The sequence below is a fragment of the Homalodisca vitripennis genome, chromosome 2 (genome assembly GCF_021130785.1).
Source record: "Homalodisca vitripennis isolate AUS2020 chromosome 2, UT_GWSS_2.1, whole genome shotgun sequence".
Lineage (NCBI taxonomy): Eukaryota > Metazoa > Arthropoda > Insecta > Hemiptera > Cicadellidae > Homalodisca > Homalodisca vitripennis.
The window spans coordinates 2,643,489-2,662,925 of NC_060208.1; the positions used below are offsets into that span (position 1 = coordinate 2,643,489).

At 36.1% G+C, this 19,437-nt stretch overlaps 1 protein-coding gene across 4 annotated transcripts; it reads left to right on the forward strand.

The window, feature by feature from the left end:
• Positions 1 to 1,498: 1,498 nt before the first annotated feature.
• Positions 1,499 to 16,216, forward strand: LOC124356040. 4 transcript variants are annotated; one of them, XM_046807192.1, is made up of 6 exons: positions 1,499 to 1,713; positions 4,567 to 4,643; positions 5,803 to 5,926; positions 9,001 to 9,202; positions 12,762 to 12,956; positions 15,984 to 16,216. In XM_046807192.1, the coding sequence occupies exons 1-6, from the start codon at positions 1,608 to 1,610 to the stop codon at positions 16,171 to 16,173; spliced, it is 894 nt and encodes a 297-aa protein (XP_046663148.1). In that variant the 5' UTR covers positions 1,499 to 1,607; the 3' UTR covers positions 16,174 to 16,216. The 4 variants fall into 4 exon arrangements, with proteins under 4 accessions (XP_046663148.1, XP_046663149.1, XP_046663150.1 ...); XM_046807193.1 differs by lacking the exon at positions 15,984 to 16,216 and adding an exon at positions 14,496 to 14,616 and having other exon boundaries at positions 1,500 to 1,713; XM_046807194.1 differs by lacking the exon at positions 15,984 to 16,216 and adding an exon at positions 14,166 to 14,286 and having other exon boundaries at positions 1,500 to 1,713.
• The last annotated feature ends 3,221 nt before the right edge of the window (positions 16,217 to 19,437 follow it).

Sequence of the window (19,437 nt, forward strand, 5' to 3'; positions counted from 1 at the left end):
GTACACAAAGGATTGCCAGTCAGCTATCTAACTATATGTTCCAAAACTTTGGAATTGAATTCTTTGATTATACAGAACAACATATAACTATAATAGTATATAAATGTATTAAAACTATATAATACGCTTGCTATGCTGGTTAATCATATCACGTGGTCTGGATTGTCACGTACACGAGGGATTGCCAGTCAGCTATCTAACTATATGTTCCAAAACTTTGGAATTGAATTCTTTGATTATACAGAATAACATAGAACTATAATAGCATATAAATATATTTAAAATATAATATGCTTGCTATGCTGGTTAATCATATCACCTGGTCTGGATTGACACGTACACGAGGGATTGCCAGTCAGCTATCTAACTATATGTTCCAAAACTTTTGAATTGAATTCTTTGATTATACAGAATAATATACAACTATAATAGCATATAAATATATTAAAAATATAATACGCTTGCTATGCTGGTTAATCATATCACGTGGTCTGGATTGACACGTACACGAGGGATTGCCAGTGAGCTATCTAACTATATGTTCCAAAACTTTGGAATTGAATTCTTTGATTATACAGAACAACATATAACTATAATAGTATATAAATGTATTTAAACTATATAATACGCTTGCTATGCTGGTTAATCATATCACGTGGTGTGGATTGTCACGTACACGAGGGATTGCAAGTCAGCTATCTAACTATATGTTCCAAAACTTTGGAATTGAATTATTTGATTATACAGAATAACATACAACTATAATAGCATATTAAAACTATATAATACGCGTGCTATGCTGGTTAATAATTGCTACTACTCCGGCTGTACTAAAGGTGGTAATTTTTCGTGTAACAGTGACGTGCTATGTTAGAAACTAACTTTTCAGGTAAACGTAGGCTATCATTTACATGTTTTAAAAGTCTGAAAAACTAAACATATTTTGGGAGATATTCCTAAATTAATCTTTAACAGCCAGTTTCTCCTTTCTGTAATGTGAGTTTGGAGCTATTTTACCTGAAAAATAATATTTAACCTATTATCACTTAAAATTGAACATTTTATATACAAATACAGAATGTGTTGATCCGTCACAAAAATGCCTCTTACATTTAATTATTAAAAACGCTATGTGAATGTTAATTTTCTGTAGTATATTTTATTAAACATTCAAGGCCTAGGTAGTAAACCAATTGTTATAAAGTACACTTATACTACGAAATGTCTATGAATCCGTTTGTAGTTGTTTAATTATGGCTGCAAACAAACTTCAAAAGCAATGTTATGGGGTATATAAGTTTTATTATACTAATAGATAGAATATATCTCAGACCTTTATACCCACGCTCTTATTGCTAGTTAATTATGTAATTTAACGAATAATGAATACAAGTGTGTTAAATTACTTAGTAAAACTAATTTTTATGTTATGTAAAAAGAGTTAACAATCATTTAACAGACATGCTATATCGTTTAGATTACTAACTGTTGTTTCTTATCAATGAAAATGTCACACTAATGTCCACTGCCAAAAATAGCCTTCTTTCTGTATTGTAACATGAACAGTCAACATTTGAATTAACGCATTTTTATCAAAGTAAAATACAATGTCAGGGTACACTTTAATGAGTATATTTATTTTAAAGTTTGAATCTATTGCACTGTTTAACATTATCTACTGCTCACACCATGTTAGATCAACAGTCATTGCAAGTAAGTAAAACTTAAATATAATTTTCGTTATTATTGTTTTTGATAAAATTATATAAAACAAATAATTTATAATATGTTTTAAGCATATAGGTTTAAAATTAACCAAAAGCACTTGAAACTCACTATTTCCTTCCTAAATACACACCTCAAACAAATTAAGGGATCACTTCAATTGCTAGGTGCATAAATGGCATAAGAGAGTTGTACTTTACCCGCAGATAAAGGCAGCATCTTGATAAAGATGATTTTTATTATTTCCGAATAGTACTGTTAAATACTGCTGTTTTGCTTATCAGGTCCAAACAAGAATGAGATAAGAAAAATACCAGGTATAGTTCTGTAGCTAGCTAAACTTGTGCCAGTTTAGATGTTGATCAATTGATGTTTTATGGTTGCTATGTTCGGTTTTCATTGTAATGGCGGGTTTTAGACAGGTATTTTCCTATACAGAAGTCACTAGAGCGGTCACTTTGACAGAAGAAGGTGTTTCCCCACGGGATGTAGGTAGTCACTTAGGTGTGAGTCAGTCAGTGGTTACAAGATTGTGGAACCGGTACCAGGAGCAAGGCACTCTTCACAGAAGACCAGGACAAGGTCGCTAGAGGTCCACCACGCACATAGAAAACAGATCTTTACGAGTTAACGCACTTTGTAATCGGGTTTCAACTGCTAGAGAATTTCAAAATGACTTTAGTCAAGCGACTGAAACTTGTATATCAGACCAAACAGTGAGAAATCAACTCCTGGAAGCTGGAATGAGGTCTAGGAGACCTTTCCAAGTGTCGTGATTGACCGCACTTAAAAGAAAACAAGATTGCAGTTCACAAGAGACCACAGGCGTTGGCATAACGTAAGGTAATATACAATACGAGTTGACATTTACAATTTTTGGTACTGACGGCCGTGTCAGAGTATGGAGAAGAAGAAATGAGCGGTTGGTTAATTGTCGCCCAACTCCTAGGGTTCTGATTGATGGCGGTTCAATATTGGTGTGAGGCGGAATAACAGTTGGTGATCATACAGACCTTTTAGTGATCCGATACGGTAGTTGGACAGCCCAACGTTACGTGGGCGACGTGTTGGACGTCCCAGTACATGCAGCGAGAGTACTTGGACATACATAACATACCAGTATTAGAACGGCTGAATAACAGTTGGTGATCATACAGACCTTTTAGTGATCCGATACGGTAGTTGGACAGCCCAACGTTACGTGGGTGACGTGTTGGACGTCCCAGTACATTCAGCGAGAGTACTTGGACATACATAACGTACCAGTATTGGAGCGGCTTAATATTAGTGTGGGGCGGAATAACAGTTGGTGATCATACAGACCTTTTAGTGATCCGATACGGTAGTTGAGCAGCCCAATGTTACATGGATGACGTGTTGAGCCTCAGTGTATGAAGCGAGAGTACTTGGACATACATAACATACCAGTATTGGAGCAGCTCAATATTAGTGTGGGGCGAATAACAGTTTGTGATCAAACACACCTTTTAGTGATCCGATACGGTAGTTGGACAGCCCAACGTTACATGGATGACGTGTTGAGCCTCAGTGTATGAAGCGAGAGTACTTGGACATACATAACATACCAGTATTGGAGGGGCTCACTTGCAGTCCAGACTTAAATCTAATTGAACATGTCTGGGACGAACTAGGGAGAAACATCTGAGGCCGGCCAAACCAACCCAGGACCTTGGATAAGCTGGAAATAGCAGTACGAGAAGAATGCGTGCGGTGGCCATAGGAGGTAAAACGAGATATTGAATGTTGAGTTTCAAACAACAGATTATGGTTTGTTACAATTTAAATTTAATTAAACTAACTAATTAACTATTTTACTTATATTTTTGTGTCAAAGTTAAAAAAGAAGTACAAACTATTAAAAAAGTGATCTGTCAATTGTTTTGAGATGTACACTACAGTACCATATTCCTCAGATAGTCCCCTCACCTACAATTTTGTAGTTGCCTGTATAATTAGCATTGATTGTATTTTTTCTTTTTAATCCAGAGCTTAGGTTCTGCAGATATTATGCCACGGTAATTCAACAATTCTACAAATACTATCATATAAAATTATATCAAAAACAAAAGTAAATTTTTTTAACATCACAAGATCACTTTTTCATATGTCTGTGGTCAAGAAGTCATTGGGTGACTTTTCCACAATTTCACAAAACAAAGAAAGAAAACACTTGTGATATACTATACTGTGCCACAACCTGAGTATAATTTTTTAATTCAAAGATAACCGTAAAGTTCTCATTTCCATAATTTTTAATTTACTCGTAGATTAACTATTTCTGAGTTATGAGAAGAGAAACTAGATACAGATATAGTGTTATCACAATTAATAATAAAGTACAGTACTGGCAGGGCCGCATTTACAAATTCGGCGCCCCTAGGCCTACAGACCAAAAAGCGCCCCCCCCCCCCCCCCCAGAGGACTCTGATTACACTGACGTAGAAATCCAGTAAATTTCTTAATTACGTAATTTTGATGAAAGATAATTACAATAGTATATATATAGGAATGTTTTGAATAAATAAAAGCAATGAACCAATGAATGAGTCAACGTCGCACCCCGGACCTAGTTGACCTTGGCCACCGCCCCCGCCGAGCGCCAACACAACACCACCCGCCACCGCAATTTTTTTCTTTTGTGTACTTTAAAATTTATGCGCCCCCTAAAATTTTGCGCCCTAGGCCTGGGCCTAGTGGGCCTATAGGGAAATGCGGTACTGAGTACTGGGAGTGCTCATATAGGAAATATATTGAGAAAGATTTTAGCATATTTTATATTTACATTAGATCAATAGGACTGACAAGTGATAAATGTTCCAGATTCCATAGAAGCCTGCCAAGATTATGGGGTGTTCTATTCATTTGATGCAGTCATGCAGGTCTTCAATGATGCGAAAGTAAGTGATCTTCATAACCAATGTTTACTTGATGACACAATCTAAATCTAAACTTTATACCATTACTATATAGATCCCTATAAACCTCAGCTTCACAACACATGTGGTCCAGCATATCAATAGTAGCCTTGAAACATGACAACTATTGACTCTTGTAGATCTAGACAGCATCATTTGATTTGTAGAAGTGCTGAAGTGGGTGAATACAAAAGGATCGAAATTCTGGATATCATTTGAGACGTCACTGCTATCATTTCAATTTATGTTCTGTGACTGTTCCCTTCTCACCACCTTTCATTTAATACAAGCTGTAAAGTAAAAAAGTAAAAGTAAAGAAAAGATGTCTTATTTTACCAGGCGAAATTAGGGCTAAGAAGCCCTCTCTAACACTTAACCTGGGGACCAACGGCTTAAAGGTGACTTCCGAACCACCACCAATGGTCGGACAGGCGGGCTGCTTGCAAGGACAGGATCGCTCAGCGGTCACCCATCCAAGCAACAGCCACGCTAGACGTTGCTAGATCCGGTTATCTTGCGATAACCGTTGTACCCGCTACACAGCGCCATTGGCGTAACACATCATATACAGTAAGACATCATTGTAGTAGGAACATCCAGTTGTGATCTTGATTGGAAGTTATCTGTGACTATAGTACCAATGTAAAAATGCAGGACACAGATTCCACTGCTATCTTTTCAGTTTATGTTCTGTGACTGTTCTCTTCTCACCATCTTTCATTTAATACAAGCTGTAAAGTAAGACATCATTACATTAGGAACATCCAGTTGCGATCTTGATTGGAAGTTATCTGTGACTATAGTACCAATGTAAAAATGCAGGACACAGATTCCACTGCTATCTTTTCAGTTTATGTTCTGTGACTGTTCTCTTCTCACCATCTTTCATTTAATACAAGCTGTAAAGTAAGACATCATTACATTAGGAACATCCGGTTGCGATCTTGATTAGAAGTTATCGGTGACTAGAGGATCAATGTAGGAATGCAGGACACAGACTTTCTGTTACTTTTCACTGGAGTCATTTTTAAAACTACGCATGAGCATAGAAGGTTAGTTTCTTGTGAGAACACTAATATTCATTGAGATCAATACACGAGCATGAGCTATAAATCGTTACCGGTACTGGTGTGTGTTTCAGTACTACAACACGACAGAAGTGAGACAACTAATGAGAACTTACCAGGAGACTTATCCGTACGATCCGAGGCGACGGTATGGAAAAAGAAAACCATTCATCGTCGTAGAGAGTACGAGAAGAGACAGTGAGTTTCATAGATCCATCTTGTGCAATGAATATAGACAAACATAGAATAGTAATCATAGGTCTTGAGTTGAGTAGATAAACTGAAAATGAGCATAAAAAGTGTGATAGTGATAGTGATATTGAAAGGACTGCAGCAATGTCAAAGGGGCCATTTTTATAACTTTTTATAACATCACGCTGAAAATTAATACTTTTTATATCACTACTGGAAAGTCAATTATCTTTAAGTACATAAAAAAATAAAATAACCGATTTTTTATGGTTTTGCAGAGGCATTCAAAACGATATGACACCTAATTCATGATTTTTCTTAAAGGTACTACATACACGGGCTATCCAAAAAGTAACAGATGTTTTTGAATGGTGGGGCAGTGGGCGAGGCTACAGCCGCCATCTTGGTGCTAAACACTGGCGTTCAGTATGTAGTCACCCGCTGTCTGTATCTCTTTTACTTTTCTCACTGTCATCAATTAAAATGTGTGCTGCAATTGAAAATCCCGCCACTTGTGATAAGTTTGTTGTTGGAAAAAAACCATGAACCAACTGAAACACAATTGGTCCCACTATTAGAACCAGTACTGGAGTAATAAGGATATTGAGAGGAGAATGTAGATAATAATAGTAATAATTACTGATAACTCTTATAACAGTATTTTAAATTACATTTTACATGATGGGTATACTATAGGATCGTATAAATACAAGCAGTCTTTATCAAAGTCCTCATAAATTTTAATAATTCTATTTGGGGGTAAGAAATCTTCAATTTATATCTATAAGGAAACCAATACAAATATTTAATCTCATAAAATGATTGTCTTTGTTAATGTCCTTAAAAAGCAAGACATCTGCAGGAATAGACGACATATCCTCCAAACTTCTCAAGGCCTGCTGTAATGAGCTTGCACAGCCACTGACTCTTCTCATAAATTTGTCACTTAAGGAGGGTAAATTCCCATGTTACCTAAAATTAGCCAAAGTAATGCCTTTGTTCAAGGAAGGCAACTCTGCTGAAATTTGTAATTATCGCCCAATATCTTTAATATCAACATTGTCCAAAGTTTTTGAAAAAATTGTGCTGTGCCGCCTCTTGGAACATTTGAAATACTACGATCTACTAACAGCACAGCAACATGGCTTTATAAAGGGCAGATCTACAACAACAGCAATAGTAAGTCTAGTAGAATGTATTATTGACAAGCTTGAAGCTGGAGACACCACCACTTCAATTCTACTAGACTTCAGTAAGGCATTCGATTGCCTTGACCATCACCAATTATTAATGAAGATGGCACATTTTGGGATAAGAGGAATTACGGCTAGTTGGTTTCGAAGCTACTTAGAAGGCAGACAACAGATGGTTGAGCTGAAACACATGGATAAGGGGTGTACAAGATTAGTGAGATCAAAGCCCTTAACAGTCACAAGAGGGGTACCACAGGGGTCCGTTCTTGGCCCTGTACTGTTTATTCTTTTCACCAGTGACCTTCCTGGATTTCTGGAACAATATTCAACTACCATCATGTATGCTGATGATATGGTGCTCCTACTAAGTGACAAAATGCCTAGTAGATTAGAGGTTTCATCACACATTGCCATGGAGATGGCAATTCAATACTGCCACAATAACAACCTGGTGGTAAATGAGGCTAAATCGAAACAACTAGTTATGGGTAGAAGGAAACACGAAGTAGGGCTATTACCCAATATTGTTCCTGTGGATGTAGCCAAGTACCTAGGAGTGGTTATTGACAATGACCTAAGTTGGACTCAGCACATAGACAACCTATGTAAAAAACTAAGTACTGGACTGTATGTGGTGAAAAGAATAAAAGAAATTAGTGACAAGAAAACAGCAACTGTTGCATATTATGCAGTGTTCGACTCACATCTCCGATATGGTCTTTGTTTATGGGGAAATTCTAGTTTACAGAATTTACAAAGACCTCTTGTTTTACAAAAGAGGTGCCTGCGAATTTTGGCTGGAATGCAACCAAGAGAGAGCTGTCGAACAGCTTTTGTCGAGTATGGTATCCTTACCGTAGTAGCACTCTACATTCTTCAAGTGATAATGTATGCAATAGACAAAAACTTGACAAGAGGCAGTAATCTCCACAGTCACAACACTCGTCACGCTGCAAACTTCAATTTGCCAGCTCACAGGCTAGCATTGTTTGAAGAAAAACCTTCCTACATGGGAGCAAAGTTATTCAACATGCTGCCTGATAACATCAAATCTCAAGAAGGAAGCCTGAACTTTAAGAAGGAACTAAAAAGATGGCTGCTGAGTCATCCCTTCTACACCATTGAAGAATTTCTGAGCTGGAGAACTCAATGGACTACATAAACCATTATGAAAATCTTATTATTTTGTATTGACGCTAATGTAATTCTCTAAGAATCCACAAATAAAGAATATTGTCTATTGTCTATTGTCTATTGTCTATGTTATAAATATAACCGATTGAATGAAATATAACAAATAATTTTATTTATTTGAAGCTCTTAGTATTTTAATCTTCTTGAAACTAACATTAAGAAGAGCAAAACAAAAAATGATTATTGTGGCAACGGATGATTTCCCAGGATTTAGGAGATTTGCCATTATTATGTTACAAGACGGAAATGTGATGTTTGGTGAACGTTTTGTTTAGATTTAAACTGTAAGATACCGGTGGGTATGTGACAAGACGTAAATGTGGTGTTTGGTGAACATTTTGTTTAGATTTAAAATTTAAGATACCGGTGCGAATGTGACAAGACGTAAATGTGGTGTTTGGTGAACATTTTGTTTAGATTTCAAATTTAAGATACCGGTGCGAATGTGACAAGACGTAAATGTGGTGTTTGGTGAACATTTTGTTTAGATTTAAACTGTAAGATACCGGTGCGAATGTGACAAGACGTAAATGTGATGTTTGGTGAACATTTTGTCTAGATTTAAATTGTAAGATGCCGGTGGGAATGTGTCAAGACGTATGTGGAAGATGTATGGGAATGTGATGTTTGATGAACATTTTGTCTATTTTAAACTGTAAGATATCGGTGAGAATAATAACCATTGTGTTACAGGCAGGAGGTCTGTAGGATGGATGTTGGCACGAAGTACAGGATCTCGTTACATGAGCAATCCACCGCGCAGTCTGGTGCCTCTGAGGGACCTGTTCGACAACCGTGGGGGCCTGTTACGCCGCGCATACTTCAGCATTGGGATGTACGCTGCAGCCCATGATGTCCTGGAAGTTATGTACCGATACCCTGTCGTAATGGCTGGGTTAGTATTGCAAATAGAACCATGTTATAGATCTTCAATTTTATAGTTTAAGTAATTGTAATTTTATTCTAATTCCATCATAGCATAGATGTTTGGTAATATATATATTGTTTGTTAATAGTAACACAATTGTGTAAATGATATAATCAAATGTAACATACTATACAATTTGCCTATATTGACATACTGAGTACAGGCCAAGACCATGAGACACTACTACGTAGACGAGACAAGAATTCTACAAAGTCAAAATGTTACGAGCATATCCAGTGAGACACTCGGTTCAATGTCCATTGTCAAACCCAAAATGGTAATTACAACCATGTAGGCACAGCCACTGCTCTGACTGGCAGTTGAAGTTAAAACATTTTTAGTTATTTTTATTCCACTTTAATATGTACAAAATCATACACACAATTTAAATTCTAGAATAATTTGCCAGTTATAAACTGGATAAAGACCTTTCCTGTAATGAACTAAACATAACCCTAACTAACAATGGCCAGCACTGCCATTTGGAATTATTTACTAGTCCTTCACTCGGGTCTACAGTCCATGATTGGAAACTGTAAACAAAAAATTCCATTAAGCAATACAATTCAAAGAACTACTGTCTTCTCAATTTTTGTCATGGCTATTACGCCTGCTTTTCTTTGACCCATAATGTACTTAAATTTCAAATTATCGTTTTACTTTCAAAATTATGAAGAAGACTATTAGTAATGATTAAAACTTTCTTATATACTTGGATGATTTAAACTTTTCTTGCACCACCTCTCCCAGGACTTGTAGATAAAACGAAGACTGTGTGTTCAACAGGTAGTGTGACCTGTACATCTCTAAAGCAGTAACTGATAACTACATAGGTTGCTTCATATTGTTGTACAGTGCCTACAGTGTCAGTTCTAAATATTTACAAACATTGATCAGTCTACTGACTGTAAAACATTATCAGCCAATGTGTTTGACATCAAGAAAAGTACCAGCTACAGCCATTCATCAACAGGTAGTGTGACCTGTACGTCTCTAAGGCAGTAACTGATAATTACATAGGTTGCTTCATATTGTTGTACAGTGCTGTTTACAGTGTCAGTTCTAAATATTTACAAACATTGATCAGTCTACTGACTGTAAAACATTATCAGCCAATGTGTTTGACATCAAGAAAAGTACCAGCTACAGCCATTCATCAACAGGTAGTGTGACCTGTACGTCTCTAAGGCAGTAACTGATAACTAAATAGGTTGCTTCATATTATTGTACAGTGCTGTTTACAGTGTCAGTTCTAAATATTTACAAACATTGATCAGTCTACTGACTGTAAAACATTATCAGCCAATGTGTTTGACATCAAGAAAAGTACCAGCTGCAGCCATTCATCAACAGGTAGTGTGACCTGTACATCTCTAAAGCAGTAACTGATAACTACATAGGTTGCTTCATATTGTTGTACAGTGCTGTTTTACAGTGTCAGTTCTAAATATTTACAAACATTGATCAGTCTACTGACTGTAAAACATTATCAGCCAATGTGTTTGACATCAAGAAAAGTACCAGCTACAGCCATTCATCAACAGGTAGTGTGACCTGTACGTCTCTAAGGCAGTAACTGATAACTAAATAGGTTGCTTCATATTGTTGTACAGTGCTGTTTACAGTGTCAGTTCTAAATATTTACAAACATTGATCAGTCTACTGACTGTAAAACATCAGCCAATGTGTTTGACATCAAGAAAAGTACCAGCTGCAGCCATTCATCAACAGGTAGTGTGACCTGTACATCTCTAAGGCAGTAACTGATAATTACATAGGTTGCTTCATATTGTTGTACAGTGCTGTTTACAGTGTCAGTTCTAAATATTTACAAACATTGATCAGTCTACTGACTGTAAAACATTATCAGTCAATGTTTTTGACATCAAGAAAAGTACCAGCTACAGCCATTCATCAACAGGTAGTGTGACCTGTACATCTCTAAAGCAGTAACTGAGGTTGGTGAAAACTTTCAAGGATGAATGGAAAAATTACCCTTATAAACTCTAATTAGACAGCCTGTCTCAAGATTTGGTCAATGCCGTAAATAAAAATATTGGTGAATACCGGCAATTCTTCACTTACAATTTCTGTATTTGAGTATAGCAACTTGGATTAAAATTGTCTCTGAAAACTAGCAATCTCACAAATTATGCTCCCCTCAGTTCACTAAGGAACATCAATTGAGGAGAATGATTTGTGGTTTTGAGTTTCTGAACTGAAATAAAAGGAACGTGGTCAACTTGTACAGATCATTCAACTGTCACCGGGTATGAAAAGTGGGTTCAACACAAGATCCCAGAGTTAGTGTTTGTCACAACCGAGCTCACAATATCAGATGCACGACACTGACTAAACTTCAAACATACAATATATAACAAGAAGGTATGATGGCCTTTTTTCTATGTCTTTCTGGAATTGTGTTGCTCTATAACAATGCTGTACACCTTTCAAAACCAAAATCTGAAAAATTTTCTGGATGGAACAGAACATCTACCATCCAGACTCTGCCGAGAGATTTCCATTTATTCTGCTAAAGGAGATTCTTGGATGCATGCGCTTCACCATAGCAAAAAAAGTGAAAGGAACAGTTGAGCATATTCAAGATCCACACGTGGCTGACATATGGCTTTTGCAAACAAAAGCTCGTACAATGTTAAAAAAATGGATATTAAGTAGAAAGATAGTTAAAAATGAAATAAATTCAAGAAAAAATCTTTTTAATATGTTGTTTATTTAGTAGAAATTGAGTTAATCTTCCAAAGCCCCCAAATGGTATTCATTTCACGATTTGTTAGTGAGTTTGCTAAGAAGTTCCTCCCATATATATTTTCTGTTTGCTGTACATAGCAGGTTCTGCACATTTAAATTACGACATAACCAGAATACCAATCACTATTTTATTCTCACTGATATTGACTTAAATACACTTTAGTAAAATTCTTTAACACTTTAACAGATGATCGTTTCACTTTTAAAACTTTAAGACTTTTGAGGTTTTATAATCATGACTGTGACTGGGAGGTTATCTCATAAATAGCAAAGTTAGGTCAGTATCCACAAGCAGATAACCTATTTATTGTTTCAATATGTAAGCAAGCAGTAACTAAAATACATAAGCTATTTTTAATTGCTTCCCTAACATATTACTGTATGATATATCTTACTGAATGGATTCATAAATATTTAACATGTCTTGTTGTGTTTCAGATACGTCTTTTGTTTCATGTTCACTATAAAAAACATTGTTTACCCTAAATAATGCATATGCTTTTACTATGACCTGAGACATGGAATAAAAAAGGAAATGGTGTCCAGAAACCAAAAACATACAAAATCTAAAATTATTTTATTTATTAAATTAAAAAAAAACTAACAATTCATTGCAGAAAAAACTATTATGCATTATAGACATTTTTTATCTTAAAAATGGTGTATTATTATTAAAAGAGGAATGGTTGCTTACATGTGCAATGTGAACTAGTAACAGTGGCAAACAGTTTAAAGACATCATCTGTTTGTACAGATACTGGCATGACCAAGCAGCATTTGCTATCGCTAAGGAATTTCAGGACATCAAGGATCTTCCTCCTCCTGGAGACCCCGTCTACCGTTGGCCAGCAGATCTCTTGAAGCCCGATCTTGTCTTCTTCATCAACTCACCGGACAGAGAGAGTGGACATTGGAGAGTCACTCCCAGACCTAATGTCTTCAAACCCAAGTAAGTTTTAAGATCGGGATGAAGTTCGTGTTAATTAATTGCTCTTCAAAGAAAGATGATAAAATGTAACTATTCAAACCCAAAATAATCATGTTATTTTTATTGATTTATGGGTCATAAAAAACATGATTCCAAATTCCTTCATCATTCAGTTTTTCGTTGATGTACAGTAGCTCTTTTGGTTTAACATCATCTGTTAACCAACGGCCTAATAGCTCAAGAGTATAGTTGTGTTAGCAATAATTTGATGCAGTGTGAACAGGAAAACAGTCTCAATTCCAAGGTGACAGACTTTGGAACCGAGTTAGAGATGGACTCAGTATTAGTACTATTGTACGACCTTGAATTGTGCCGACTCTCCTTATTCTGTATCCTCACACAGTTCATTGGTCCATGAGGATGGGCAGAATAACGCTCAAAAAGGAATTACCCTCTCCTTTAAAAAAATTTGTTTTAATCCAGAACCAGCCATTGGTTAGGAACAGCATCATGCCCTATCTAAGTAGTAGCCATTCTCATTACTTTACATTAAAGCTGTACTTAGACCATAGGCTGTGACAAGGATGTTAGAAATTAACAAGTCATTATAATAAATTTATGTTCATCAACACTGAACATTATGTGAATGTTAATTGCATTAACTTCATCTGCAAATTAATTCTTCAATATATTAAAAAAGAAAATTTTTGGAATATTTATGATTGACATAATAATAATAGTTACACAAATTTATCAAATGAATAAATCTAAAGATAATTCTATTCTTCCTGTTGTTTAATATGCATGGGTTTTCTATTTTCTGTAAATAATGCCAAGGATGTGTGGATCTTTTTATATAAAAGATCGACCAACACAGAATATTACAGTCATTTACAAGACATATTTCTTTTTCTTCTTCACCAGATGCTCAGTTTCTGGCCTTATTTCTCAGTCAATTAACATAAAACACACGAACAAAGTAATACATATTGTATTTGCTTATAACTGTTATCAGTACTTGAATGTCATCAAAAACTAACTTCACCTCAACATTGATTCTGTAAGGTTGGTGGAAGTGATGAGGCGAATGTACGGCATGCCAGTACTGGAGCTCAATGACACGTTCCTGTACGACGACACCTGCTGAGTACATATTGTATTTATTTATAACTGTTATCAGTACTTGAATGTCATCAAAAACTAACTTCACATCAACATTGATTCTGTAAGGTTGGTGGAAGTGATGAGGCGAATGTACGGCATGCCAGTACTGGAGCTCAATGACACGTTCCTGTACGACGACATCCTGCTGAGTACATATTGTATTTATTTATAACTGTTATCAGTACTTGAATGTCATCAAAAACTAACTTCACCTCAACATTGATTCTGTAAGGTTGGTGGAAGTGATGAGGCGAATGTACGGCATGCCAGTACTGGAGCTCAATGACACGTTCCTGTACGACGACACCTGCTGAGTACATATTGTATTTACTTATAACTGTTATCGTACTTGAATGTCATCAAAAACTAACTTCACCTCAACATTGATTCTGTAAGGTTGGTGGAAGTGATGAGGCGAATGTACGGCATGCCAGTACTGGAGCTCAATGACACGTTCCTCTACGACGACATCCTGCTGAGTACATATTGTATTTACGTATAACTGTTATCAGTACTTGAATGTCATCAAAAACTAACTTCACCTCAACATTGTTTCTGTAAGGTTGGTGGAAGTGATGAGGCGAATGTACGGCATGCCAGTACTGGAGCTCAATGATACGTTCCTGTACGACGACACCTGCTGAGTACATATTGTATTTACTTATAACTGTTATCAGTACTTGAATGTCATCAAAAACTAACTTCACCTCAACATTGATTCTGTAAGGTTAGTGGAAGTGATGAGGCGAATGTACGGCATGCCAGTACTGGAGCTCAATGACACGTTCCTGTACGACGACACCTGCTGAGTACATATTGTATTTATTTATAACTGTTATCAGTACTTGAATGTCATCAAAAACTAACTTCACCTCAACATTGATTCTGTAAGGTTGGTGGAAGTGATGAGGCGAATGTACGGCATGCCAGTACTGGAGCTCAATGACACGTTCCTGTACGACGACATCCTGCTGAGTACATATTGTATTTATTTATAACTGTTATCAGTACTTGAATGTCATCAAAAACTAACTTCACCTCAACATTGATTCTGTAAGGTTGGTGGAAGTGATGAGGCGAATGTACGGCATGCCAGTACTGGAGCTCAATGACACGTTCCTGTACGACGACACCTGCTGAGTACATATTGTATTTACTTATAACTGTTATCGTACTTGAATGTCATCAAAAACTAACTTCACCTCAACATTGATTCTGTAAGGTTGGTGGAAGTGATGAGGCGAATGTACGGCATGCCAGTACTGGAGCTCAATGACACGTTCCTCTACGACGACATCCTGCTGAGTACATATTGTATTTACTTATAACTGTTATCAGTACTTGAATGTCATCAAAAACTAACTTCACCTCAACATTGATTCTGTAAGGTTGGTGGAAGTGATGAGGCGAATGTACGGCATGCCAGTACTGGAGCTCAATGATACGTTCCTGTACGACGAATCCTGCTGAGTACATATTGTATTTACGTATAACTGTTATCAGTACTTGAATGTCATCAAAAACTAACTTCACCTCAACATTGTTTCTGTAAGGTTGGTGGAAGTGATGAGGCGAATGTACGGCATGCCAGTACTGGAGCTCAATGATACGTTCCTGTACGACGACACCTGCTGAGTACATATTGTAATTTACTTATAACTGTTATCAGTACTTGAATGTCATCAAAAACTAACTTCACCTCAACATTGATTCTGTAAGGTTGGTGGAAGTGATGAGGCGAATGTACGGCATGCCAGTACTGGAGCTCAATGACACGTTCCTGTACGACGACACCTGCTGAGTACATATTGTATTTACTTATAACTGTTATCAGTACTTGAATGTCATCAAAAACTAACTTCACCTCAACATTGATTCTGTAAGGTTGGTGGAAGTGATGAGGCGAATGTACGGCATGCCAGTACTGGAGCTCAATGACACGTTCCTCTACGACGACATCCTGCTGAGAATGCAAGGACATCTCGACAGTTACCTCCCTGGCAGGCTCAATTTCCAACAGGTCTTCTACAAGGATATCATCGGTCAGGGCAACAACGCTGATGAACAAACATAGAACTCGTGTCCTTTTTATAAGTAAAAAAACAAAAATCTCTATACATGTTTGTCCTTGTCTCTTTACCACTTTTAACAGGTTCCATAGAAGAGTACAGGTCTGAAAACATGAATGACAGAAAGATTAAGGAAACACAGGATGGGAGAAAAAGGTTATCTTCACCGAAACACTTTCAGGCCATGACATTTCTGGACAGTAATGCAGTTTGCAGTTTACCGCTAAGTGAGGACAACTTATTAGTCCTCTTCTATCCAGATCTTATTCTTAACTACCTGAGTTTAAATAAGATTACAACAGTTTCCAAGATTCCATACTTTATATTGGGGTACTCAGTATAATGATTTTAACGATCTCACATTGTGGAGTTGCTAACACTGTCAATGGCTCTCGTAGTGTTGGAGAACTTCTTATCAGTGATATCTATCTTGTACAGACTCTAATCCTCACTATGTACATAAAGTCATACCTTGTATGTAATCTGTGCAGTGCCAGCATAATTACTATCATTGTTTTACGTCTGTTTATGAATATATTCAATGAAAAAAGACAAAACTGTATTTGTTAAAAACTGAATATGATTACTATTCAATTTCAATTATATATTACACAAAACTTGCGTGCCAACAACATATCTGGTCAGACCTCAACACTCTTCTTCTTTACTGGTGATATATCGTATCATATGAGGAACGAACAGAGAAAAGATGAAGAAACAACTTCTCTACCTTTTACATAAAAAGGGCTAATGTTAATTAACCTTTTCGCCGCGAATTAATAAACCAACACTGTTCCAAGATTTACATTTTTTGACAAAAAAATTTTTTTTTCCTACAATTATTAAACATTATTATTTTGGTTCCTTGAGATGTTATACACATGTTTTAGTAAGAAAAACGCAACATTAAAATTTTTTATGGTGAATAATACATGTTTTTTAGTTATTTTATCAAAAAATTTGTAAAAAAAATATTAAATTGTATACGTTGGTTGATGTGCAGTCTGAATGAACTTTATATCATAATTTAATTGTACATACACCCATATATGATATTGTGTAACAAGTAATTTGTACATAATAATATAAATTTACCAGTAAAGCTGAAAATGTGGTGATTCGCACGAGGCGCAGAAGTAGCAGGGAGTCCATGTCTCACAACACTCAATTTTATACATTTAGAATTATTTACACAAAGTTAAAACTATTCATTCTTCAATTTACTTTTTTAATAGTTTCAAGTAATAAGTCACAATAAATACAAGTTAGTAGGCCTAAACATAAAAAATAAAAAATGCAAAAATGTTGTCCAATATGAAAACATTCTCTTTTAGCCTTACAAGATTGTCTTGGTTTTTAGCAATTGCAAGTTTTCTTATAAATCTTTATAGAGTGATAAATTTCAAAACAAGGAACTATGCACAGGGGTGGCTCATCCTGGCAAGTTTTACAAAAATACGATGTTTGCTTTCTTTTACACGTGCCTTTCCCTTTTTTGGTGCAGCTTGATGGTAGGATACTACAAACAGCACAGTTGGGTTTGTGGTTTTTATCTCCATATTGGCTGATAAAATGGATTTTCCCTGATAGTCTGTCATCAAGAGGGTTGCTCAATTTTCGACCACGTCGGATTGCAGTTCTAGGTTGCCATGCACTTAGTAACCCGTCAATAACCTGTTCTCGAAACTTTTTGTGGGTTAGAGATCTTACACCATTTTGCATATTATAAGCTATGCAGCCATTTATCAATGCAATTTCAATGACAAAATGCCATAGGGGGTGGTACCATTTCATTGATTTATGGCCATAAGGATACGTAGAACAAAACTTGTCAAATAAGTCTACTCCACCCATATTTTTGTTGTACAGTACTTGAATATTGGGTTTCGTGACTTCTCGTCTGCCTGTCTTTGATCTGACTTCAATTAATTTTACTCCAGTGTCACCTACAGTAGAGAGCATGTTTACTTTTCCTGTATCTTGCCAGGAACATGCTATCATATCCTTAGATTCTCGGATCCATGTTGTTGGGAAGTCACCTTTCTTTTTCTTCAAATTTTTCATTTGTGCAGGCAAATTTTTTCGGTTTGCTCTCACCGTACCACATGCTCCCAACCCACTCAACCTCAGGTCGTTGAATAAATCAACACTAGAGTAGAAATTGTCCATGTATATGATTCTGTTAGTAGATTCAAAACCTAGTAACAAATCTTTTACAACTCTACTACCCAGGCCCTCATCTTTACTGTCGGTTTCTTTCCCAGTATACACCTTGAATCTCAACAGAAATCCATTTGAAGAGTCACAGAGCGACCATACCTTGATTCCCCATTTTGTTGATGGCTTGCTTGGGAGATATTGTTTGAAGGATAGCCTACCTTTAAATTTAACCATACTTTCATCTATAGAAAGTGCCTCTCCAGGCTCATAGTTGTCTAGATATGTTTTAGAAACAAAATCTATCAAGGGCCTTATTTTGAACAGTGGATCATATCCAGGATTACCCTTTGACACCTGATTGCTATTATCATTGAAATGCAAAAAAGACTTGATTAGTTGATATTGGTCTCTAGAAAATATTTTGGAAAATGCCGGAGTTTTTGTCAGCCAAAAGCCGTCTTGAAAATATGATTCTTCGTTTGGCTTATGAATGAGTCCCATTGAAATTTGCGTTGCTACAAAAGCTTTCATGTCCCTTTCATCGATTTCTTTTAGTTGGTGTAGTCTAGAACGTTTGGGAATGTCAGTTGTTACATCACAACATTGTAAAGAATAAATATTTGTGTGTTCAGCTACATATTTATAGATTGCTTCAGGAAAGAATTTATGAAATGATTCAGTTGGAGTTAGGTTTTCAAATTTGACCTTAGGTGTATCACAAAGTGTAAATTTAGGTATTTTGTCTAATACTATGTTAGAACCTATTTGAATTTCATCCCACAAGGTAGCATTGTTTTGTTGAGATTTAGGCCTAGATGCTCTAGGGCTATTTTCATCTAATGGACCATCTATATCACTTTCAGAAGAATAGTCTACATTGTTATCACCTATTTCAAAATCTGAGTCTTCATTACCATGATTCAAATATTCATTAATCTCATCATCGGTTATTTGTTCCATTATTAAACAGGATAACCTCAACAGGCTAGAAATTTGTAAAAACTATTGTCCCTGACTAGCCTACATACCTAACAATCACAGCCTTTTTGTTGTAAGATATTCACTACAGTAACACAACACTTTTAAATGTTTAATGTTAAAACACTTAC

Coding starts and splice junctions, on each gene's coding strand:
- LOC124356040 (XM_046807192.1), top strand. CDS start 1,608: ATGTCAGGGTACACTTTAATGAGTATATTTATTTTAAAGTTTGAATCT. Junction 1,714..4,566: donor TAGATCAACAGTCATTGCAA/GTAAGTAAAACT, acceptor TAAATGTTCCAG/ATTCCATAGAAGCCTGCCAA. Junction 9,203..12,761: donor TACCCTGTCGTAATGGCTGG/GTTAGTATTGCA, acceptor CTGTTTGTACAG/ATACTGGCATGACCAAGCAG.